Below are 24,948 nucleotides of genomic sequence, written 5' to 3' on the forward strand. Positions count from 1 at the left end.
TTTTGTTTTTTGGCACATTAAGGATTCGTTACAACAAATCAGACTCTTTCAGACAAGCACACACACAGGCATACATTAGTTTGTATATATGTATATAAAAAACATTTACAATTTACAAGTCTATGAAAATATGTATAGTATATGTTTGTTTGCATGTAAATATATATGTATATGCATAAATATATACTCTGGTATTTTATAAATACAGGCATTTTCGTTGCTTAACCCTAAACACTGACGTACTTTAAAAGCGCTTGCTAACTATGTTACTACATTGAGTACAGCCTAGACCTTATTACAGTTACATATTGCTTGCAATCCATCAATGACTGTTCTCCAGGCGTAGGATCAATGCATCGACCACATTGTAGATGTCCTCAAAGTGTGGACGGCTCTCGACATCAGCTGCCCAGCACTTGAGCATCAGGCGATACATTTCGGGCGGCGTATTCTCCGGCGTGGGCATGCGATAGCCTGCAAGCAAATCATGCAAGGTTATGGTTTATGGTTATAATAAGCTCATTTTATTCCACCCACCTGTATCGATGCGCTCTCTGGCACGTGAGTTGCTCATGCCCGAGTAGGGTGTATCGCCTTTGGAGAATATCTCCCACATGAGTATGCCATAGGACCAGACATCGCAGAGTGAAGTATATTTGCCAAAGTTAAGCGCTTCAGGTGCTGTCCACTTAACAGGTATTTGCTTCATGCCATCCGAAACTGTTGAGACATTCTCTTTAATATTATTAAAATCAATTTTGAATCTGAGCAGACGCACCTATATATTCTTCCTCTTCGCGCGACATGCCAAAGTCGGAGATCTTGACGCTGTGCTCAAAGTCTACCAAACAATTGCGTGCAGCCAAATCACGATGTATACAATTCTTAGACTCCAGATAGCGCATGCCTGTAATTAAAGCATGTTAGTAACATATTACTAAGCAATAGTTGGAGTAGCATTTTACCCGCTGCTGCATCGCGGCACATGCCCATCTGTTGCCGTGTGTTAAGCGCATTCGAGTTTTTGCGTAAATAGTTGAGCAGTGAACCGCCTAAGAAGAAATGAGCATTAATATATATGTAACTTCCATGAGCTTCCATGGCTTACCTGGCACCAGTTCCATGACTATCATTATGGGCTGCTTTTGCACACAAATGCCAATAAGCTTGACTATATTCGGATGATCATATTGCTTCAAGATGCGACCCTCTTGCAGGAATTTGCGTTTCTGTTCATCAGGCAAAGTCATGCGGCAAGTCTTGACGGCCACATCCTGTTTCGTAGACTTTAGCTTGGCCTTGTACACATCTCCAAAGTTTCCCTAAGCCAGCATTCAAAAATATATATTAAAATGTTAAAGGTCGAGTTTTTCTCTAGAACTTACCCTGCCAATTTTCTCAAGCAGCACCACATCATCGTTGCTCAGCTCCCAACGTTCACGGCAGACAGGACGTCTCAGTATGGAGCCAGATTTGACTGTAACTGGCAGTTCGGAATGGTACTGATGCATGATTAGCTCCTGTATACTGGGAAACGGCGGCCCTTCAAAGCGAAAGTGACCATCTCCCGTGGTCTGCACTATAAAATGCTTGTGACCATTCCAGCAGACGCTCAACACAATTTGACTCTCCTCATTGCGTATGGTCTCGCGCACCAGAAAGTCACCATCGTTGTTCAACAGACGCACTACCTCCTCGCGCGGCAGCACGCCATGGAACCATTCCTCCTCGTAGAGCGGTCGATTAGTCGATAGCGATAGCTGCAAGCATTCCAAAACAGTTTAGCAAACAAACAATTATTTAATGAGCTCATTTAGTAATTAGTTTAACCATGCAGGCAAATTAAAATTAAATATTTATTACGCCATTCTCATGCGCATTTCCCGCGCGCACACACAAAACGGAAATGCGTAGGCGGCAGGCGCTGACGAAAATGCAAGAAGCGTTTTCCAAAAATACTAAAGCGCTTCATAAACACACAGGCATGCAAACAAATATACAAAGTTATTACTACGGCAATTATATTGAAATGGAATTGTGCTACAATCAAGGCCTTTTCCCTTGTGACTCACAAACAGCCTGGACTTGGGCCTCTTGCGCCGCACTGGCGGCACCGGTCGACCGGCGAACACAATGCTCTCGAAGATGCCACAATCTGTGGCAGCATGGCCGCTACAGCTGCTGCTCTGTCCCGATGCTGTGCTACTCATGCTGGGGCCCAACTACTTGCGCAATGCTCGTTTGCCAAGGTAAAACACACGCGCGCGCACTTTTTCTGTATTCTTCCCTCAAGTATATTAAAAGCGAATTATTTCCAACTTTTCCCTGGCCAAACACACGACGCCAAACATTTCTATATAGCCATAGTTATAGCCATATGGCTGATCCATAGATCAAAAAGTGCGGTCTGACAGCCGTTTAACGACCAACTGGCTCGCTCGCTCTGAGGGAACTGTATAAGTTATTTCAATTCGGTTGTCGTCCGCTCAGTTGAACTTGTCGCAACAAGTAAATTTAGCATTATCAACGAGGGCTGCTCAGCAAGTATATGTCCAACAAATTCTTGTAGTTCTTAAAAAAAATCATGAACAACAATTTTTGCTTTGGCTCTTTGGTAACACAACAGATATTTATATTGCTAACCATTTAATAGAGTTTTTTTTAACTCAGAAAAGGAAATCCAAATTTCGAGATTGCCAAGCCGTAAAATGTCATCAATCTTGATTTTATACAAGTGCTAATAACTGATGAGCTCTAATTTTAACAATTTTGTAATACAAGTCAATATCTACGAATCAGCCCTCGCTAGAGGTTTGCAATTAAAAAGTGCGCCCTGTGTTTTATTTTTGGACAAGATTGTCAAGCGTTTCCGACGCTGTTTCAATATTGAACGCATAAAATGTTGAAGAGCATTAAAAAATAAATAACAAAAGCAGCGCATGCAAAATGAAAAAACAAGAAACAATCAAGTTAAAATAAACATGCGAGCTACGGCCGGGCGAGAAGGGGGAGTGCGATGCGAGCTGTGTGGCGCCATCTGGCGCTCGTGATTTATCGTTTAGATACAGTATTTTGTATTGAGAGAGTGCAGTTTGACGGTCCCGCTACTCACACTCGCCGCCAAGCTGGGCACGCAATAGCAGTGCTCCTTGATGCTAAGCACATCATCACTGCTGCTGTCTGCCAAATCATCATCATCATCATCATCATCGTCGTCGTTATCCTGGAGCTCAGTCAGAGCCATGCGCAGCGCTGGCTTCGTTCTACTCTGAGGCTGTGGACAGCTGCAGAATTGCTCTTGATCCGCTTGTGCCTGCGCTGCGTCCGTCTCGAACTCCTTGGCAAAGTCAAAGACACTTTTGCTGGGATGGATGCGACGCCGCTTGGTGCACTGCTTGCAGGGCTTGGCGCGCTTCAGCTGGAAGCTGAGCAACTTGGTACGGAATGTATTACGTATGGCTTTGGATTTCTTTTGTATTTTTGGCACTTTGAATTTCAGTCGGGACGTTTCCTTGGACGGCGTCGTTGTATTAGTCGAAGTTGAGCTTGTTGTAGCATTAGGATTGCTGCTGCTGTTGTTGTTGTTGTTATTGTGGCATGCTGGAGGCTCAGTGCGGCCTGATTGATTGATTGGCACTGGACTGGGCAGTTCCTGCTCCTCGCTTAGTGAGGCGGGCTTGTTGATGCGTGCCAAGGGACTCTTGGAGAACTCCTTAATGTTGCTTATAATATGGTTGAAGGACTTTTGCGTAAAGGACAGCGAACGCTTCTTAGCATCCTTGCCACTCAGCTGCGAGGAGCGACACTCTGAGCTGGAGCTGGAGCAACGCTTGTTGGCCTCGCTATCTTCAGCGATTTCTATGGTATTCAACTCGCTTAGCTGCATCTGACGCTTGAGACGGTCGTCCAGCGCCCGATTCAGTTCATCAATTCGGTCCAGATGCGCATCTATGGAGCTTTGCGGCATGGCGGCAGTTTCGATGCTCTCATTGCTTTGCTGCGGCTTGCTGCTTAGCTCCAGATCCGCGTAGATGTGATTGTTATTGGTGTTAGTAAGAGCAGCATGGATAGTTAGCTGGCTTAGGGACTTGACAAGCATAAACGCAGTCGAGTCAGCCACCGGCAACGGCTCCAGCGGCCGCTCGACGGCGTCCAAACACAACATGGAACATTGCGTGCGCCGCAAACGCGGCAGCGCTGGCGGCGTGGAGCTGAGCTGAGCGATCTCCTCGCCCAGATAGTGCACGCTGGCCGCCAGACGCAGCGTATTAGTAATTGTCTCGTAGCGAGCCGCATGTGCCGCTGTAATTACCGACAAGGATCCCAGGCTCTGGGAGCGTGGCTGCATCTTGCTGAATCTGCCCTGACGTGTGCGCGTCATGGGAGTCGTTGGCTGGGGCGTCGACTTGCGCTTAAAGTGACGCGTGCGTCCGCGCAGCAGCGTCAGGACGCCGCCGCGGCGCATCAGCTCGCTCACAATACCCAGACCTGGTGAGCTAGTGGAGTTGGAGCGCTAACGTTTCATTCAAAATGTTTTTTAAAGGGTTAAGGTTTATACATATGTGTGGGTGAGAGTGAGCAGCATCCAGTTTTGAATAGACAGAGAGAGAGAGAGAGAGAGAAAGAGGTATATTAGCCTAACCCAGCACCGTTTTAACCTGCACCCAAACCGACTTGGCCTAATCCTTACCTGTTGCTCATTATTGAAGCCGTGCTCTATGAAATTCTGTTCAATGGTCAAATGATCATCGCACCCAGAGGGCAGCTCCTCGCAGCCCACTTCGTTCAAGGCGCACTTGATCATGTCCACTAGTTTCTGTTTTTGCTTCTCCTGGCAGCGCAGCGCATTCAGATCCTTCGATTGACGTCTGCAAGGCAAACAATAAATTAATAAATAAATATCCAATTGTCTAAGCTCAACTCACATTTGACTACTATTGTTGGATTGGATGCCATTGGAGGCATTGCTGCCATTGGAGATGATACTGCCATTTGCCACCGGGGAGCCGCCATTGACTTGCTCAATCATCTTCAACTGCCGCTCCTGGCAATCCTTGACCGCCGACTCCAGCTCCAGCAGCCGCGTGCGGAGCCAGTCCACCGTCAGATTATCCACAGTCAGTGTGCTGGCCGTTAGCTTGCCGGGTATGTCCTCAATGAGCGTCTCATCGAACTGGAAGAGCAGTGGCGTTGTGGGTGAAGTTCTGCAAGTAAAATTCAGCAAAATATTATTGTTCAGCATTGAATTAAGATTCAATTTGAAGAGTGCATTCAACTCAATTCTTCACTCATATTCGTAACAAATTCACGAATTGACAAATCTGTAGACTCAAGATGGATTAATTCCAAGCTTTCATCTGGCATAGAATTCTTGAAGCCACTGTTGATACTCACTTGTATTTCTCTGTAAACTCGCCATACTCTTCGGCCGGATTAATGCCGCTTATCACAGTATCAATGCGTTTCTGTATCTCCTTAAACTTATCAGCGGTGAGATCGCCGTGCTGCGCTGCCTCCAGCAATATGTTGCGCCACAGCCGAATGAAGCTCTCCTGCTGGGATTGCTGGTGCTCGAGCAGGCCTGGCAGCAGCACTGTGCGAAAGTCCTTCTCCACCTCGATGGCCTCCGTGATGGAGAGCACGTATTCGTTGTGTGTGAGATGCAATTTGCGGCAGGCCTTCTGATACTTGTCCCGCACATCGTCCAGCTTGCGGCCACTGCGTCCAGGAGCTAAATGCACGCAAATTAATTTCAATTGCCGCACGGCTGAGTCAGCGGACTTACCTTTAATGTAGTGCTCCTCGAAGCGCGTGCGCAGCGCTTTGTAGCCCTCCAAATGTTTTTGGTATTCGCTCTTCTTGCGCACAACTTCCTCTGTCAGCTGCAAAAGCGAGAGAGCGAAAAAGAGAGAGAGAGAGAGAGAGAGAGAGAGTGAGTACACATATTGACACGTTGGGCAATGTTAAGCACTTTCCCTAAAGCTTTAAACAGTTGCATCATTCGTTATGCGATAAGCGAAGCGCGACTTGTTTTCTTCTCACGTTAGCAGCTTACGCATTACGTTGTGCAAATGACTGGGCAAAAGGACTAGACGGTGCATGCCACATGCTGCATGCAACAGCTGAGCCAACATCCGCTGCCACTGTCAACAAAATCAACTGCTAAACATAATGGCCAACAAAGTGCAGTTAGCTGCACGTACTCACAGCCATGCTGTGCCACAAACTGTGGCTGCCACAAAACTTGCTGAGTCACATTGATGCTGTGCTATAAAGCAACGAGCCCAGGCAAGCCAGAACACCTGAGCTTAAATCCAGTTGCTGCTCAGCTTACGGGGTACAGCAAGGCATATAAGCCTGGCTTAGACTAATACTTGAGCAATAATTATACAAAATTAGTTCAAATTATATCTGTCTGATAATGATTAGTAATCGATTACTTAATTATTACTAATTTGATTAATTCTATTTTAATAAATTGCGATTATTTTGGCTTAACTACTAATTAATCATTTGAATTGAATTTGGAATCATTTCAGACTATGCTTAATAATTGAAAGATATTAACATTTGTTTTTAAAGCTGTTTATTAGAACTAGTAACTGAGCTGATTTCATTGATTAGTAATTCCAATCCATATAAATGTTTTAAACATTTACAGGGTATTTGATAGCAGCAACAACAATTGCTCTGGTGGCTTGGACTTTGGACGCGCTGGATGCGGAAGACATTGGTGATTAATTGAAGAGTCATTTTTAGCACACACACACTTGAAACAATTTCACAGTGATTAGCAAACAAATTTAAATGCTAATACAAATGCCAAAGATCTCAGCGAATTCACTAGAAATTCTGCCGATAAAATTCGTTGACCCAGTTTGTGGCCAACGACAATTTGGCATTGAAAGTGTTTAAATGTTGCTAACTTAAGTTTTCTTTACAATTTTTTTATCAGCTCGCTTGCCTGCTTTTGTTTTTCTCTCTTTTTTTTGCGCTTTAACAATATACAACGTGTTGACATTATGGCTTTTGTGTACGTAACAGAAGAGCATGCATAAATTTGTTATTTTTTGTTGTTGTCTTAGTCAGGTTCTGGCCCAAAAGGTATAGAGCTTAAAGTTGGCAAGTGGTTGAGCAACTTTCAATGAACACGGCGTGCTGTCGATAACTTTTGCAGCTGTTGTCTGCTAATTTGACTAAAAAGCTGTTTAGAAAGACACACACACACACACACACACACAGACACTCATGCAGACACAGATATGAGCTACGTGTAGCCAACAGCAACAACAACAACAGCAGCCAAAAAAACACAACTTGAAAGTGGGTCACGCGTCGCGTACTCGCATCGAGTATTTCTTATTGCTGTGCAAGCCAAGCAGTCAATAGACTCACACACAGATACACACACACACACACACACAGACATATGCATATATTATGTATATATTATATATCATTTGCTGGTTGCTGTTATTGTTGTTATTGCTGTTGTTGTCTTGACCGCACCCCGCGTGCATCATCTTGGCAACATTGTTTACAAATGATTGCCAATTTTCCAAAAATTTTCGTACAAGGAAAGTTTCGCCACCTGCGCCGAAACTTTCTCAGCTTCTTGAGCTACACTGTCAAACAAATTTTAGTGCGCCAACGCATAGTTTAAATATATCAACATGCAAATATGGTGATGACCTAATGGCAACTATCGCACTATTTGCATTAATCAGCTTGATATAGTTTCTTAAAAATAGAAACACTGCAAAAATAAGAATTTGTCATTTGATTTAACATAAGATTTGTGTGTTAACCTTGTGAGTCTTCAACAAAAGATTTTGACAGCCGAAACTATAAAAATCACTGAAGTAGAATCGCATATATAACACTATATAACAAAAATAAAATATATGTGGTAAAATATACTAACAGCAAACAAAAGAAACAAAAATTCACACGCTGCATGTTTAGACAGAAAAAGATAAAACTAAATGTTGAAAAACCTTAAAATATTAATATGTATTATTTTATTTATCAACGCATTTAAAAGCCGTTACATCATTTTTAAAAATTATACAACAGTCGTTTTGTTAATTTCTAACTAATGAAAACAAATCAGTTTACGCTCAATTAACTTGAGCAACAATAACAGCAACAACTTGGCGCACTTGTAAAAAAAACAACAACGGCTCAATCAAGCAAAATTCAATTCATGTCGACACTTTCAAAGAAATTGCCTTTAATAAAAATAAATTTGTCAAACGTATTGCGGAATCGTGACGTAATAAAAATACATACACACTGTCTACAAAAGCCAAAGCCACAGAAAACAGAAAAAAAAAACCATACTAAACTCCGTCTGTACCAAAATGCGGGAAAAGAAATGAGGTTTTGTGCGAGTTTTTCTTGCTTTTGGGCTTGGAGATCAACAAAAGATACTGGGGGCGAGCCAGCTTAGCAATTTGAATAGGAAATGACAGCACAGCTGTGACAGCAATAGTTATAAAAAAAAACTACAGCAGCTTTTCCTTTTGTTGTGGTCTGGAGGAAATCAATGGCAGCTGATTGTGTTGCATTTTCAATAAGCGCCAGGCGTTGTAAGATACTAAACTTGATTGCACACGCGTTGACAGCTCCAATAATAATAACAATAATAATAATATGTAATAAGCAAAAGAATTGGGCTTTTATGCAAATATGCATATTCAGTTAACAATTGAAAATTATGCAAAAACACACAGACAGAAAAATTCAAGTAAAATTTCTTACTCGTGTAGGGCCTGGTCAATGAACTCCGCCGCACTGGGCAAAGTTTGCACAATAGGCACGCTAATATTTATGTACATAACGGTAAAGCAAACGGTAGCCACTAGCCAGTGAGCCACTGAGCCAGGTAAGCGTCGTTGCTCGCATTTAAAGACGAAACGTCATTTTGTTAGTTTGGCAATTGCAGCGTACAAAAGTTTTTACTTTCGAATTTGAATTTGAATGTGAGTTTTGTTATCATTTCATGCATAATTTGAAAACGAGCAATTCGCATGCGTGCCAAGTGTGTAAGAAGCGTGACGACAAGACAAGACAAGACTACTTGAACAAACTTTGTTCGGGCAGTCAATGAAATTGGCGCATACTTTCTATTTCTGTTGAATGTCACAAAGCAAGAGAGAAGAATAGAATTGAACGCAAATACGCTAGTGAAAGTGTGTGCGGTATGTGCATGTGTGTGGTAATTCGATTGAGGTGGATGAAGAGAATAGCAAGTTTGTCGCTTCAGTCTTTCGTTTTGCATTTAGCAAATCGCCAGGGGAAAAAAGGCTGCTGAACCACTTTTCAATAAGCAAAGCCACCTACGTGTCGGTGGCATATTGATTTGCATATGGCACACACACACACACACACAACCAGCATTGAGACACAGATGCGGCGGCACACCAATCGCAGACACACGCAACTCTTCAGCTCTCGCCAATAATTCTCTTCAAGCAGATTAAAATTGAACGTCTGACATAAATTTCAAAAGCCGAGCAACAACCAAGTCTTGCAGTTCTTTAGCAAAAAGACAAAATAAATAAATCACCTTGACTGCGAAATACTCTACAAAGTATGAGAAACGAGTTCCAGCGAGAAAAGTTTCTACTTGATGCCCTAACTGAAATCATATTTAAAATTTAGAAAAATAATTGAGACCAAACCTGGTTTATACCATAGAATACAATATTATCTTTAGTGTAGCACGATTGAGTTTTAATGTGACTTAGAACCTTGACAAAGTAATCTCAATTTCAATGATCTATCACTTAATTTTGTTCCATCTTTCAACTGTTTTACTACTTCAATACTTTGCCATAGCTAGCCAGCTCAATCCAGTTTGAATGAAGGTAAGTTTATTGGCAACTGAAGCCTGAACTTGATCCGCAAGACAGTACAGCTGCGCTTCTGATGTCAAGGGAGCGTGCACAGCACACACAGATACACACGGACACACACACAGCTGCAAATGGCAGGGCTTAGGCAAGTTATTAAAAGTCATATTGAGTAGCTAGACAAGTTGGTAAGTGTTGGATAGCTTGGCTTGCTTGCTGGCTGGCTGGCTGACTGCCTGACTGGCTTTCTTAATTTATTTTTACTGCGCCTCAAAACATGATGAAGTACTTGGGACGCCGCTGACGCTGCAGCCAGAAATTAAGTTGCAGTCACACTGCTGCCCAAAGCTAAGTGGCAGGTACACACAGACTTCTACAGTTGGGGGGCACCATAAAGTATTTTGCGCTGCACATGCGCTCAGCTAACGAGACGAGCCACATAAAGCTGAAGCTGAAGCTGGCACTGGCAGTGGCCCAAGCCCAAGCTCAAATCCAGAGTAGCTCTGGGGCCTGCTTGTGTTCTTTATTGTTTTCAGCGCTAGCTTGTTGTCTCGCTTACACACACACACACACGAGCGCATACATGTACAGATGAAAATACAAATACAAATACACATGGAAGTTGTGTGTGCATGTTGCAGACTTGTTTCATAACTGGTCCACGTTTCTTGGAATTGTAGGAACAAAGGCTGGGGCTCATTTTGATTTTGACCGACAAACGTTGTCTGGCTGCGCCGTTGCCGTTGCTCCTGCCGCCGCCGCTGCTGCTGCTGGCTGTTTGCTTAACTCAATTTTACTTCAGCCTCGGCAAACGGCAAGAGTAAGAGCAACAGCAAGAGCAAGAGCAAGAGCAACAGCAAGAGCCACAGCATCAGCTTGGCCATCAACAGGCGACAGCGGTGGCACAAAACAAAAAAGGCAAAATGTACTTGAAATTGACTGAAAAGATATGCCGCACATGCGCGTAGATTATTATGAGATAAAGCCAAGCGTACCAAGCGGCCAGCATGTTGTTGTTGTTGTTGTTGTCGTTGTTTTTGTTTGCCTTCTATATGGTAAAAGGAACGCCTGGGTTTGTTGATACTCAAGGCGAGTGACAGGCAAAGAAAGGTAAAGGGTTTTTGTGAGTTCGTTGCCTGCCTGCCTCAGTCTTTGCCTTTGGCCTGTTCTTGGCGTGTGTTTAATGAAATGTTAGAAAACATTTTAACGCGTCTTACACTTTGTAGCTGTGTGTGTGTGTGTGCGTGTAAATGTGTGAGCATGCATAGCACCACCATACACATGTCTACATGATAATTGTATTATGCTCAAGCTCCAGTTTTAATAAGAACTCGCCTGCAATATGAGTTCAACAATAACTGAGAAGGGTTCAGCTGATTGCTTAAGACAGTAAATTAACTTATTAATTTTTTCATTATCGAATATATGCAAAAACTGTTTTTAACCAGCTACAAATTCTTTTAGTAATTATTTTAAGTTGAGCAACGCCAATGCATTTTTTATTTTTAACAACGGAAGTTTTTTTGTATACAAAAAGCCGAGGTAAGCAAATTCTTTTAATTGCTGCAAAAATTTATTTCGCAGTAAGCGTCACCTACGCAGATTGGTCAAAGTCCATTGAGCTGTTGAAATTATCTAAAGACTACAATACACCTGATTGTATATAAGTGTGTGTGTACAGTATACGCTCAATACAAAGTTCTTCAATTAAAAAACTTTTTCGAAATTCTTTTAATGGTTTTCTCATTTAAATTGAGTGTAAGCAACTTAGAATTTCTATAATTTTAAGAATGTTTTAGTAAACGAACGTTTACTGTATATATTATCAACAAAAGGCAGAAGCAACTGAATGCAGACAAAATAATTCACACCAGATATAAATCGTGATAGCTGCAAAAAAAAACTTATAAATTTAGTGTTTTTTTTTTGTTTTGTACATGGTATTATTTGTTGTCTTTGCTTTGCTTGTAGTATCTCATAGCAGTATTTATTGTTATACATGGTCTGTCACTTAATTTAATTGTTTATGGCCGTGCTGCTGTTGTTCTTACTTCTCTCTCTCTCTCTTTCTGTGGTACCAGCCTGCGCGAGGGCGATCAACTTTTGCCAGCCTCAACTGTTCAGATTCTGATTACTTATGCGACAATTAAATAAGCGTTATATATATAGCATATATATCTGTAAACAAATGAACTTGTATATGTGTATGTGTGTGTGTTTATTTACTTTGTTAGTACGCATGAACCGGTTTATCAGTCAGTTAATATCTTTATATTTGACGTCATTATATATGGTAGCTGGGTTAGCCCATATCTTGTTTTGCTTGTGCTAAGACAATTGCTACAGTTGGCGACGTAATTGCATTGCCAATCATTGGCTCATTACACAAATTGGCAATTAGACAGGCCAGGCAAACAATGATAGATAGTTAGATACTGAAGCAGCGCCGAGATCTGAGACTCGCATTTGCCAATGGATGCCCATTAGCAGATAAATGTGACTGTGTATCCAACTGTTGGGCGTGCGCCATTTAGCAGACAATTTTACAGCGGTTAACCATAATCGAGAGCATTAAATGTTACTTATTGTTGGTGGTGCAGTGGTGCAGTGGTGCTGGCGAAGCAACTGCATGGCCATTGGCATTAATTAGCGCTGCGTTTGAGTTGAGTGTTGACTGCGTCGCGCTACTTTCACGCTCGAAAGTTGTAAGCGATCTTAAGAATTTCTCTTTCGCATTAATTGACTGCAAATCGCTTCAATTAAGCAAAGACAAGCCCAAATGGCAAAACGCAAAGCGTGTGCTGTTGCTTCAGCTGCAGCTGCAGCTGCAGCACAGAACCAGAATTCAACATGAAGATGTACAGGTTTACTTGAAGCATTTGCTCCACTTTCTGTTTGCCGACACGGATCCACATGTGGATGTGGATGTGGATTTGGATCACACACACAAAGCCCGAAATCCGTCAGCAAACAAGTTCAGCTGACAATCAGTCTCACTTTGTTGCATTGCGACAAGGCAACAAACAAAAAAGAGCGTATTTTTATTTTCTAAATAAATCAAATTTATGTATTGCTGACCTTTAGAAAAATTAGCAAACTGTTCAATTGCTGCTGCTGCTGCTGCTGCTGCTGTTGACCATTGATGCCTCTTTGTTGGCCATTGACACAACAAGTTTATTGTCTCCAAGCCCATAAATAATCAGTTATGTATTGTGGGCTTGTAGTGGCACTTTGTCAACGTTATTTTGCTTTTTCCCCCCTCGACTTTTTTCAGCGAATTCACAATTGCCTTGACCAAAACGCACAGCATGTAGGCAAAAGCGCAAAGAGTCTGAGCGTGTCTCATTCTATATAGTCAAAGTTCAATGCCATGTGAGCTGCCGGCTCCGGTGCCCAGCAAATGCGTAAAGACTGCATTATAAATAATAAAATGAGGTATGACCATGCACAACCATAAAAAAAAGAGTTAAGAAAAACTATAAATAAAAATATAAATATAAAGCAAGTAATCTACATGTTGGAAGTTTTTATTCTATGAAAACTATTTTAAAATAACTTTCTTAATTTGCAATTCAATGTTAAACGTATTAACCCAAAATAAAAACTTATATAACCTATTAAACTTTACAAGATTTTAAGTTCTTTGAAAACTTTCTCAATTTGTTGCTTTTAGTATTAAATAAGTTCACACTTTTCCTTTTCCTTAAGCAATAAAAATAAATTAACACCAAACTACTTATATTTAACCTCAATTGACTGCTTAAGCTTGAGTTACGCATTACTTTCAAGCTGCCCTCGTTAAAGTGCATATCGTGCTTTATATAATATTTTGTTATTTGTTATTGTTTTTGTTTTTGTTTTTGTTTTTGTCGCTGTCAATGTTTATTTAGCGACGACTACAAACAACAAATTGTTTTGTTGCATTTCATTGTGTGCTGTCAATTCGATTCTTTCGCTGCCTTTTGCATGCAATCGAGCCTTGGCTGTGGGGTTTCCCCTCCCCCTTCCGCTGCCCTTTCTCTTTCGCTACACTTGTCTTTTACGTTCAAGTACATTTTAATGAGCACAAGCAACAGAAACATTTCATTGTCCCTTTCAACGTTTCGCTGCTGGCGCTCAAGGTGAATTCGTTAAAGCAATCGATTGATTTTTATAGGGAGAACGACACTACTGTGGCTTCCAAAACAGCAGCAGCAGCAGCAGCAGCAGCAATGACAACTAAATCGAGCAACATTTAAATGCTCGGACAGCCTTTTGTGGCTTTTTCAGATGCAAATTTGGTAATGCCCCGCCACAAATTTTGATTTTTGATAAATCTGACTCATAATTTAGCATATATAGCATATATTCATACATATACATATAAAGATTGTTTGCCCGTGGCTTGCGCCATGCTTATTTTTAGTGTCGCGCTATAAAATGTGAAATAAAGCAAAATATGCTTTGTGAAATCAAAATAACAATTGGCTAGCTATTAATTTGCTTCGCCTGTTGCAGATGCAGTTGCAATTGCAATTGCAGCTGTCGTTACATTTGTTGCACACACACACACACACACACACACACAGGAAAGTAAAAGCGCGACACACGCGGCGGCTGCGTAATTTGCTATTTATGCCATACAGCCAGCAAACGGCTAAACGGAACTCATAAATCTAAAGACAATATGGCAAAAGGAAATGTTAAATAAATAAGAGTTTCAGCTAACGAGTGCTCCCTGTACGTACGTACAGATATTTTAAAGCATATTTCTTTTCATATTGGACGCCAGCCAAATTAGCATGAACCAAATTAACACAGACTCGTGCTCGGGCTCGGCGCTCGGCGCTCATCTCTTTGCCACTATCTCGTTGATTTTCAATTTTCCACCATTTTTCACAGCCAACGACTACAACAAATAATAATATTTCTTTTAGCGCTGTTCACTTGTTGTTTGCAGCCAAGAAAGGAGACGGCGCTGCCAACAACACGGCGTATGAGCAATGTAGAGTAAGCAGCGCCGCTGGCTGCCATCATCAGTGTCATAAAATTTGCAAAAGAACAGCAGCCCGAGCTGCCACATGCCTTAAGGATGTACGTGCATCTATGAGCATTTTCGAAAGCAGCAGACGTTGAACATTTTTGCGAGAGAGAAATTACAAACAATAATGTGTTTGAGTTCGGTTAATGGTAGCCACGTCGCCAGACGAACCCAGCCCAGCCAAACCGAGACAGTTTGAGCAGTTTAGTCTGGCCAGGCATAAATTTGGCTATTGACTTTAAGGACTTTTTATTTTCGCAATTGTTCAGCTGCTGTCTGCAGTTAAATTAATTAAAGTGCATGTCATACGAGTGCGAGTGGTTGGTGGCCAGCTATGAGCTATGGCCACCATTAGTTAAATCGAAAAATGCACACACATATACATATGTGTGGTTATATGCATTGTACATAAATGGAAATTGCAATTTTGTTAGCCGGCCTGCTCGACAAGGGAGTTACCACCACATGGCACCACCAATGGCAACCATGGCCCGTAGTCCTCTTGCCACTTGGCACTGCGTTCTCTCGGACTAAACAAATTGCCCTCAGTCTGTTCTGCTGCTACTGTAGCCCCAACAAAGGCGTCGACATTTTTGGCATTATTTGAATTTGCTCGAATGCTCGGGGAGGTGGGTTGAAGGGCTTCAAGTGACTTTTATGCATAGTCCTTGGGTCCTTGTTGCACGTTTGTTCACTTGTTCACTTGTCTGCCTGTCACTGCCAGTGCTCCGTCGTTTGTCATGCACGCAGTCTGTCAGTCTTTCACTCGAGCGCTCTCGGTATTCGGCTATAGGTTGACCCTTCATTGGCCTGGCCCACAATAAGACTTTCTCCGACAATTTTTTCTTCTTTTGCGGTGGTCCGCGATTTTAACTCAATTTGCTGGCAGACAGCTTTGATGGCAAAAAGCTACAAATATAAAACACAGTGAGCGGCCGCAAAATAAATAAAAATTTATTGAGTAACTTCGCATGTGTTACGATTCAATTCAAAATTCCAACCTCGAGAACTTTGACTAAATAATTTTCTTCTGAATTTAGCAAATTTTAAAGAAAATGCTGACCATAAAAGCATAAAAGCAACTAACGAGAGTACACTGTAGAGCAGTATGCGAAACAATTTGCATATATATTCAAGCAAGTAAAATTTGTCGTCATTTAGCTTTAGCTGCTGCTGTGAGCAATTTTAATTTATAAATAAACGCAGCGGATTTCATATAAACAATCTTGCCACTGATTCCATATTTATATCGGGGGTCTGGCGTGGGCGTGTTCGGGCCACTCCAAGCCCAACTAATTTGCACAGCAAACAAAACGTTGCGGCAACAACAACAACAACAACAACAACAACAAAAGACTACACCGCACCTTAACCATAAACAACATAAGGCTTAGTGAGCTAAACAAAAAAGAAAACCTAATTGATGCCATTTACCTTTGAATTCTCAATAAAATCCTCAAATCTGTATACAAAGCCAATAATAGGATCAATATGTATTTCTTTTATTTAAGACATTGCGCAATTAGCTTTCAATTGTTGCTGGCAAATAGATTAAACGAAAATTAAACAAAATATATGTATGTATATGCTGTTTGGCTAACTAGCTTGCTGCTTTCTTGCTGTGTATTTTTTTGGGACAGCTTTGTTAACTTTGGCCCTAACAGTTGACAGTTGACAGTTTTAAGAGGCGTTGATTGCATTTTGCAGCCAAAAGGGAAATGCGTTAGCAAGCTGAAAATCTCTATGACGACGGCTGACGGAAGTCATCATCATCAACAGCACTACAACACTAATACTCATGCAACTGTGTGTGAGTGTGTGTGTGTGTTTGCATTTGGCGCATACAATTGCAATTGCAATATCATAGTGTCGTGGTCGCTTTGACTGCATTTTGGAGCAACAGCTCTAACTCCGTCGCCCCAGCACTTGGTCCGGGTGACGTAGACGTAGACATGGCTGTCGATAAGGCTTGTTGGACTTCGGCCTGGCAGTTAATAGTTCCGCAAACAGGCGACGACGACGACGGGCAAACCCAAAACGAAAGTTGCTCAACGGCAAATGTTGCAGACAAGCCAATTGCTGACGGAACTTGCAAACTGGCGCCGTTGCTGTTGCTGTTGTCGATGCCATTATATTGCAATTATGCGAGCGCAACCCCCAACGGAAGTATCCTCCACATCCTGGGGCTGTGCACTGTTTTTTCAACCCTTGGCGTCGCACAGGCGGCACACGCCATGACGTCGTCCGCTGGGCCGGGAGTCTACAAAAATTTCGCTTTTGGGCAGCAATTTATGGGGGTCTGCATGCGAGCCAAAACAAACTGCGCACCGCGTTTAACAACAACAAGGAAAGCAGCAATAACTGGAGTAACAACAGCAACATGTCCACATGTTTGTTGTCAACAAATATAAGCTCTAATTTTGAATGCTGCGTGCAACGAGTGGCACAAGTTGGCAGCGGCAGCACTCGCCTCTACACATACAAAAGAGATAAAAATCACTTGCCTAACATGCATGCAGCTTATGCCAAGCGACTGCCAGCAAAGACAAAGATACAAATGTATCCATAAGAGCGGGGAGCGCTCTGAACTTCATATGCGAATGCATGTGTGTGTGTGTGTGTGTGTGTGTGTGTGTGTTTTGTCTTACTTTTGCTGCTGCCTTGTTGTTGTCTATAATTTGTGCTTTTGAGCAGCAAACTTTTGCAGCTTTAGTTGATTGGGAAAGTTTCGAGCCACCCACGAATAATAAACTAGACTTGAAGCGAAACTAATATAATGGATTTTCAATAATTCTTTATAATTTCACATGTATACATAACAAAGTTTTGCTGTATCAACTAATTATACATTTAATTATAATTATGTTATTTATAAAATAAAGTATATTTATTTGTTTTCAATTATTTCTATATTTAAATGGATTTTGTTGAAATTGCCTCTTGCGAGTTTCCACTGTCCCAACTCATATGAGTGAGACATTTCCGAGAAGCCTAGGCCTCACTTATTAAAACCTCATTGAAACAACAAAGAGTTTGTTAACCATAAGCAGCCTGAGCTTATGTAGACTGTGTGGCAATTGTGAAACACTTAAGAATATACGAGAGCTGGGGCCACAGGTCGCTGCAGCTAAATTGAAGGCGGTTCAACGGAGGTCAGCAGACACATTTAAGTGACCACAATGGAGGGGCGTGCTGGGGGTGAGGGTGGTGAGTGCTGCACGCACTGCGTTGCGTGGGTAAGGGAAAAAACAATTTCAAGTGGCGCCACAAGCGCGTTTCAGTTTGAGAAATCATGCAGGCAACATTTGTATAAAGTGGGTTAAAATGTTGCACTTGAATGTTTGTTCGCTATACAAGTAAGTAGCCGTTTTGTTGGCCATGTGCAGTTTTAGTTATAAATAAATATAAATAACGTGCAATCGCACTCAAGACAAGTCTAGTTGTTGTTGTTGTTGCTTGTCAGGCATATCTTATCGGCTTATCTGGCATACCAGGCGATACAATCGCGCTGTAAGTTGTTGTTGAAGCTGGTCTGGTGCTCGCTATAAAGATACTTCAATTGTAGGCAATTGTAATTAATACGCTCGCTGAGGGCACCACAGGCAAATGTAGAAATATAGAACTTCAAGTTGAATGCGCATTTCAGTTTGCTGCGGTCTATCAATAAAATTGCGAAGCCCCAGAAAAGCGTTAGACATGTGTGCGTGTGTGTGTGTGTGTCTGTGTGGAAACCCACCCGGAAGTCAAATCGCAGTCACAGTTTGTTGTAGCATGTGAAGTGGTCTAATGCGTTTTTGGTTTTCATTTCGTTCGTTTTGTTGCACACCAAAAGATACAAGCAACCAGATACATTTAACAAATTTTACGTCCATTAGCCAAGCATGTGGGTGTGGGGCCACCCACCCCCGCCCACGCTTAAGTGCGCTCGATTAATAACCAAGTCAATGGCAGTTGCTCTAATGTTTTGTCAAACATTTGTCAACGTTTTAACGATTAGAATGAGGGCGAAGTAAGAGCACAAAGAAGTTGCAGTGCAAATGGGAGGCGTTAACTGCTTTGGTTTGCTTTTGACGCTTTCAGTTGTCAGTTTTTAGTTATCATAAGCCATGATAAAAATTCAAACTCTTTTGAAATTCCCGCAGTTTAAAAGAAAAAATCCCCTAGTCTAATGTGTTTTCCACTTGTTGACGCTTACTAATTAAATTAGACTAGTTCATATCTTAACAATTTACACAACCAATAGCTCTATGTCCCCCCTCCGAACAAACACGTTCCAATTTCCAGCTACTTATAATAACAACAATTGCAAGTTGCTGTCTCTCTCTCTCTCTCTCTCTCACTCTACACAATAGTACAAGCATTTATGTATTTGTAGCTGTGCTCCAACCATTGCGCAAATATTATATGTCAAAGTCCAATAAAGAAGCAGCCGCAGCAGCAGCAATAAAAAATGAAGAAAAAATAAACTTGGTAAGCCAGCAGCAAGAAGAGCAGCAGCTTCCAATTGGATTTTCAATGCTTGAAATTTCATTTTGTATGTTAAATGTTGTTACGCTTGCGTTTGCTATACATATATTTGTATATATATATATATATATTTTGTATATTGTTGCTGTTGGCAGTGTAATTTTTATGGCTGCTGCAGTAAATTGTTGTCAATTGAGTGAGTTTGCCAGCACATGTTGTGGAAACTAGTCCCATTTTGTTGTTGAAAAGTTTATTGAGCAGCTGATGAAATCGATTAAACTTTGAACTACCAATAGAATTTTTGGCGAATTTCAATTGAAACAGATTTTGGTTGCTCTCGTTTTCATTTTGCCTGTTTTCCAAATAAATTCCAAATACATGCATAGTGGAAAAGCAAACAAATAATAATCGTGTGTAAAAACTTTTGTCGAAAAGGCCGCGGCAGGAAGGCATAAAATACCGTTGCAAGTAAATTTGTAAATTTGGCGAGGATAAACAAACGTTTGCGTTTGTTTAAAAGCCAGCTGTTAAACTTTTGTGCTCTGAGTGGGAAACCCGTTGCCTAGCTAGCGCTGACCTTTGTCTAGTTGGGTTAATAAACTTTGCTCATAAATCAACACAAGTCTTGGACAAATTTAGCATAACAATGGCATTTGCTGTTCTTGACTCAATACCATAAGTTTGTGTTGCTGAAACTTAAGCGAAAACTGTGACCCTTTGTTCTTTATTGTCTATAAACTATAAACTTATAAACTCACATGGTTCAGGCGTGCTGCAATCTTGGCATGCTCCTCCTGATAGGCCTTGCGTGCCTTGCGCTTGTCCTGGGAGAGATGCGTGAGCTTGTCGCAGACTACCTCAAGCTGTTCGGCATTGAGCTTGAACTGTTTGGCCTGCAGATCCAGCTCGTCCATATAGGAGCGCCAGGATTTGGTAATTAGGCTGCCTAGAAATAGAAAATTATAGATAATGTTAATAATTATTGCTGGAATTGAACTATTTATATTTTGTTATATTTGGCTGCAGCAAGTTACTATATACTTCAAATTATATCCGATGTAAAAGTATTTGCTTAATGAGCTTACTAATTAAGCTTATTAAGCAATTAGACTTTGCGCATATTGCCTTAAAGTGAGTGCTAAAAGTATGCGCTCAGCTACATATCTAATTTCCACTTGGTGTTGGGGGCAAGTTCATGGTCAAGGTGAAATGCGAGTTAAAACAGGCCAAGGCATTAACGGGCCGACAGCTGCAATTGCTGGAACTGCAAAAAACATAATTTGAATTAAATTGTGCATTTGCTACGTTCGTGTTGAGATACATTTGGTCGCGCAGTAGCACAAAGTGCAGTTGAAAAACGTTTTTGGCAAGCAAACTGACACACAAAATTATAGCAATTATTATAGATGTACATTGTATGTAAGACAGGCAGGCAGGCAGGCAGGCAGGCATCCGCAGCTGCAGTTTTGTCGACAGTTTGATGAGCTTGCGCTACAGCATTTAGCTACAATTGCAGCTAGAAGTCCTTAAGCATGCCACACACATACAAGAAGATAGAGATAGAGATAGAGAGAGAACGGCATATAAATTGCTCCACAGCTTATTATCGCAAATCGTCTGGGAGCAACTTTGCGCCTGTTTGCAATTTAAATGCGATCACGTCACGCGATTGGCGTGGGCGTTAAGCCAAAACAATACACTGACAAAAAAGAAAAGTTTATAATAAATTAAATTTTCACCAAATTCAACATGTTAAATTAAACACAAAGATTTAGTTTCAAATTAATTAATTGTTTCAAATTAAAACAACAAATTAATTTAATTGTAAATGTCATAAAGAAAAAGACTGACTTTATTTTCTGTGTATGCAACAGCAACTGCCAAATTCACACCAACAACAATAATATTTATTGAGCATTTAATGCTGTCGCTGCAGCTTGGACTTGAGCCCAAGTTGACTGAACTGACCAACCAAGGGGCTCTCTGCTCTCTGACCAGCGATAGTGAAAGTGAAAGCCGCTTATCGACAGTTCTCTTTAGCTGACTAATGCGGCTTGGGTCTGTCCTGAACCTAACCGACAGAGCAGACCACACACACCATTGCTTCCCATTATTAAATGGTGAGTAATTTTTAAAAAGCTCAGCGTAAATTCCGAACTGCATATGACGTCGACAACTGATTACCGCACAAATTGTATCTCGCTGCTTTGAATTGAAAACAATTGCTGTATTTGTTGGCTCGCTGAAATTAAGAAATGTAGCAGCCTCCAAGCACATGTTCACTGTTTTAGCCAAAAATAGCATCAAATCTAATCAATTGATTAGATGTATTGGCAAATTATTATAATTAGGTAAGCTGCTGCTTGTTTGTTCAACAAATTCTTATCTAACAAACAATGTGCTAATAAACGAAATGGTTAATGCTAGTTTATTTAAATTTGGTTGAATGACCCACGTGAATTTTGCCAAATATTTTAATATGTATTTGATTCAATTCGTAAGCAAAGAAAAAAAAAACTGTAAACAAAAGACCCCCTTTAAGATCTTAACAAATTTTAAAGGGCTAATGTGACTTATAAATTTCACTAAATGGACAAGATTGCAAATTTATAATGAAAGCGGAACTAAATTAATCAACAAATCTTATTTTTATTTAAATTCATGAGTTGTGATATGAAATTTAAATTTGATTAGAGCTATGCTCTGATTTTTATTATTTTTGTTTACATAAAATCTAGGCCAAACTCATTTGAGCCATATAATATAATAACAATATCAACATTTTCGTAATAAACATACCTTGCATTTCATCAGCCCGATCAATTTTGAGTCCTTGCTGAGCAACGGCTGCCAAACTAATTGCGTACTCCTTGTCGCATTTGGCTTTCAGTTGAATGGAGCGTTTCATGGTCTCCATGAGGCGCAGTTCCGCATCCTGACGCATGATCAACGCCTCATGTGCGGCACGACCCTGCAGGGCCGATGAGAAGCCCATTTTTGGCCCAATTTGTGTATTGTTATTGTTTTTGTTTTTTTATTTCTTTTCTTTTGGCCTATGCCACAAATTTTATCGTTGAATACGTCACAATTGCTGGAAGGGCAGCCTTCAAATAAAACAGCAATGGGGAAAATTTCTTACTTAAGTAAATTGCACAATTAACACTTGCACACTCACACACACACTCAGATACATTTGTATGTACATATGTATATACAACGCGAACATATGGCAAACACTTGTTGCATGCCAATCTTTATGGCCACAAGTCTGTTTGTACATATGTATATGTAATACGCTCATTGACACTTTCGGCTCTTGATCTGATACAGTGGCGCCTTGGCAACTTTTGTTGTTAATTATAAATTTTGTCACAGAATTAAAAAAAAACTTTCACATGCGTTTATTTTTGTTGATGTTGCTGTTGCGGTTACACTTGAACCGGCTTTTGATAATGGATAAATGATTTCAAATTTCCATACAAATAAATAAACATAAGCATAAGTCTTTGAGCATATTTTTGACACTTGCTGCTAATTAGCGGTTCATTTTATTTCTCTTCTCAATGTTGTTGTTGTTGTTGTTGTTGCTGCTGTTGGGCTTGCTATAAATTAGCATAATTAAATGTCAGTTTTGTGTATTTACTTGAACTTTTCAAATGCTTTTTCCCCAATTGCGACGCAGTTGTGTTGGCTCTTAGCGGCCTAAACTTGTTTTTCCCACCTTGCCTTCAAGTCAAAACAAAAATAAACATTGGCCGAGTTGCGTCGACTTCTTACTTGCTTGGCAGTCAATAAGGAAACGATACGTCAGTGTGCAGAGCAGTGCAAGCACAGGTACGTGTGTATCTCATGGATACACAGATACTTCTACTGATACTAGAACGAAGCCGCGAAGCCGCCAAGCCAAGATCAATTGTGATTGCGCCAAGTATTGTTTGTATGTGCGTGTTGCTCTGGCTGTTAGGAGTTACCAAGTCAACTAAAACGTAAACAGGTTAGGTAGCCACAGCAACAACACCGACAACAACAACAGCAGCAGCAACAACAGCTGCAGCTGCAACAGTAACAGCAATAACAAAAACAATTGTAATGGGGCGCATCTTGCAGCTATAACAACATCAAGAACCAGAACGCGAACGCGAACAACTCGCACCGTTATTTATTTATTTGTTTTCTATTTTATCAGAAAATTGAAAAATTCCCGGCTATAAATAACTCCTGAACTATTTGCAAAACACTTGCGAAGAGAGAAAATTGCTGTGCTTAGTTTTAAACTTCATACTATATTTATAATGGCACGCTTGCTGTGTTGTCACTTGCCAATTTGCGCATTCAGTACACAGATCGTAATTTTAAACATAATTAGATCGTTCTATAAATCACTCTGTCAAACGCTCGTTCATTGTACAGCACTAATTCGAACGTTTTGTCACTTATACTACATAATTAATTTTTTAATATTTAAATTTATTTATTTACACATCGAATACGTCTAGATTTAGTGGGACGTTCATCCGCAATATAGTTCGATTACTACTCTTTTAACACAAGCTCGCGCACACGTCCGTTCAGCTTGGCGAATGATAAGAGAATGAGAAAATGAGAGAACAACTGTTAGCAGCTGTCGAGAATGAGAGAATTTGAAAAAGCCGTTGAGTTTGAGTTGTTGCAACTTGTTCGACTGAATTATACTGGATGACATTGGCTATTTAAACCGAAAACTAAATTATTTGCTTATTTATGCCAACTTGATATCTCCAAGATAAGTCTTTTGTTTGCTCATTATTATTACTATTACATTATTATTAATATTATAATCTACCCAATATATATATAATAATTTATAATATTTTATATACCCAACAATATCTATAGTTTTTCCCACATGCACACTAACGGTAAATACAGGTGAACACTCAATTTATTAGAAATGGAAGCGTAAATAATTTTTTTTAAAGTCTGGCGCCGATTTGTAACGCAAAATGTACTCTTCCCCTTTTTATATATACAAACAAATGGCAATTCAGGATAATCCCAGATGATTGCCATTGATTTCATTGACTGCAAATAAACTGTGCAAGCATCCTGCCTGTTGCGCCAGACAGGACTTTGTTTGTCTACCGGCTTTGTCCTGCCGGCCCGGGAATCTTTTAGTTTGTTTTCTTTTCGGTTTTATGATGTATGCCCGGTCTATTCATATGCTCCGTACTGCAAATGTTTATTTTAGTTGGTCCCAGACAAACTACGCTACGACCTCATAAACTATTTAGCACGCCGACACCCGACATTTTATGGCTTGTCTGTGTGCTCCCTGATGAGTTTGCAAAATGCACTTTTTATTCGCTGCTCATTGAAAATTTCTTGGCAATAACTTAAATAGTACATCTTTTGATAATTAGGCCAAAGCACAAATAACCAACAACTAAGTTTTTCTCACTCGAAAATTTCTTAATGTCATTTATAGATCACGAGGTAGCATTAAATATTTCGAAATGTTTTTTAAAGACAATGCAAAAAATTGCAAAATAAATAAGAATTTTTATTCACATAAGTGTCTATTGACATATTACTGAACCTTTAGAAAAGTTCGCATTCAATTGAGAC

General features: G+C 40.6%; 1 protein-coding gene across 4 annotated transcripts; it reads right to left on the minus strand.

The window, feature by feature from the left end:
- Positions 1–134: 134 nt before the first annotated feature.
- LOC108603900 (tyrosine-protein kinase Fer) lies at positions 135–23,919 on the minus strand. Of its 4 annotated transcripts, XM_017993076.1 has the most exons (14): positions 23,824–23,919; positions 22,144–22,448; positions 20,103–20,290; positions 5,786–5,882; positions 5,395–5,731; positions 4,926–5,204; positions 4,691–4,868; positions 3,113–4,513; positions 1,386–1,760; positions 1,109–1,322; positions 966–1,052; positions 779–907; positions 538–720; positions 323–474 (listed from the first exon to the last, which is right to left on the minus strand). In XM_017993076.1, the coding sequence occupies exons 2-14, from the start codon at positions 22,337–22,339 to the stop codon at positions 323–325; spliced, it is 3,816 nt and encodes a 1,271-aa protein (XP_017848565.1). In that variant the 5' UTR covers positions 22,340–22,448; positions 23,824–23,919. The 4 variants fall into 4 exon arrangements, with proteins under 4 accessions (XP_017848566.1, XP_017848565.1, XP_017848568.1 ...); XM_017993077.1 differs by lacking the exon at positions 23,824–23,919 and having other exon boundaries at positions 135–474; positions 22,144–22,339; XM_017993079.1 differs by lacking the exon at positions 3,113–4,513.
- Between the last annotated feature and the right edge of the window lie 1,029 nt (positions 23,920–24,948).

The sequence above is a fragment of the Drosophila busckii genome, chromosome 3R, assembly GCF_011750605.1.
Source record: "Drosophila busckii strain San Diego stock center, stock number 13000-0081.31 chromosome 3R, ASM1175060v1, whole genome shotgun sequence".
NCBI classification, from domain to species: domain Eukaryota; kingdom Metazoa; phylum Arthropoda; class Insecta; order Diptera; family Drosophilidae; genus Drosophila; species Drosophila busckii.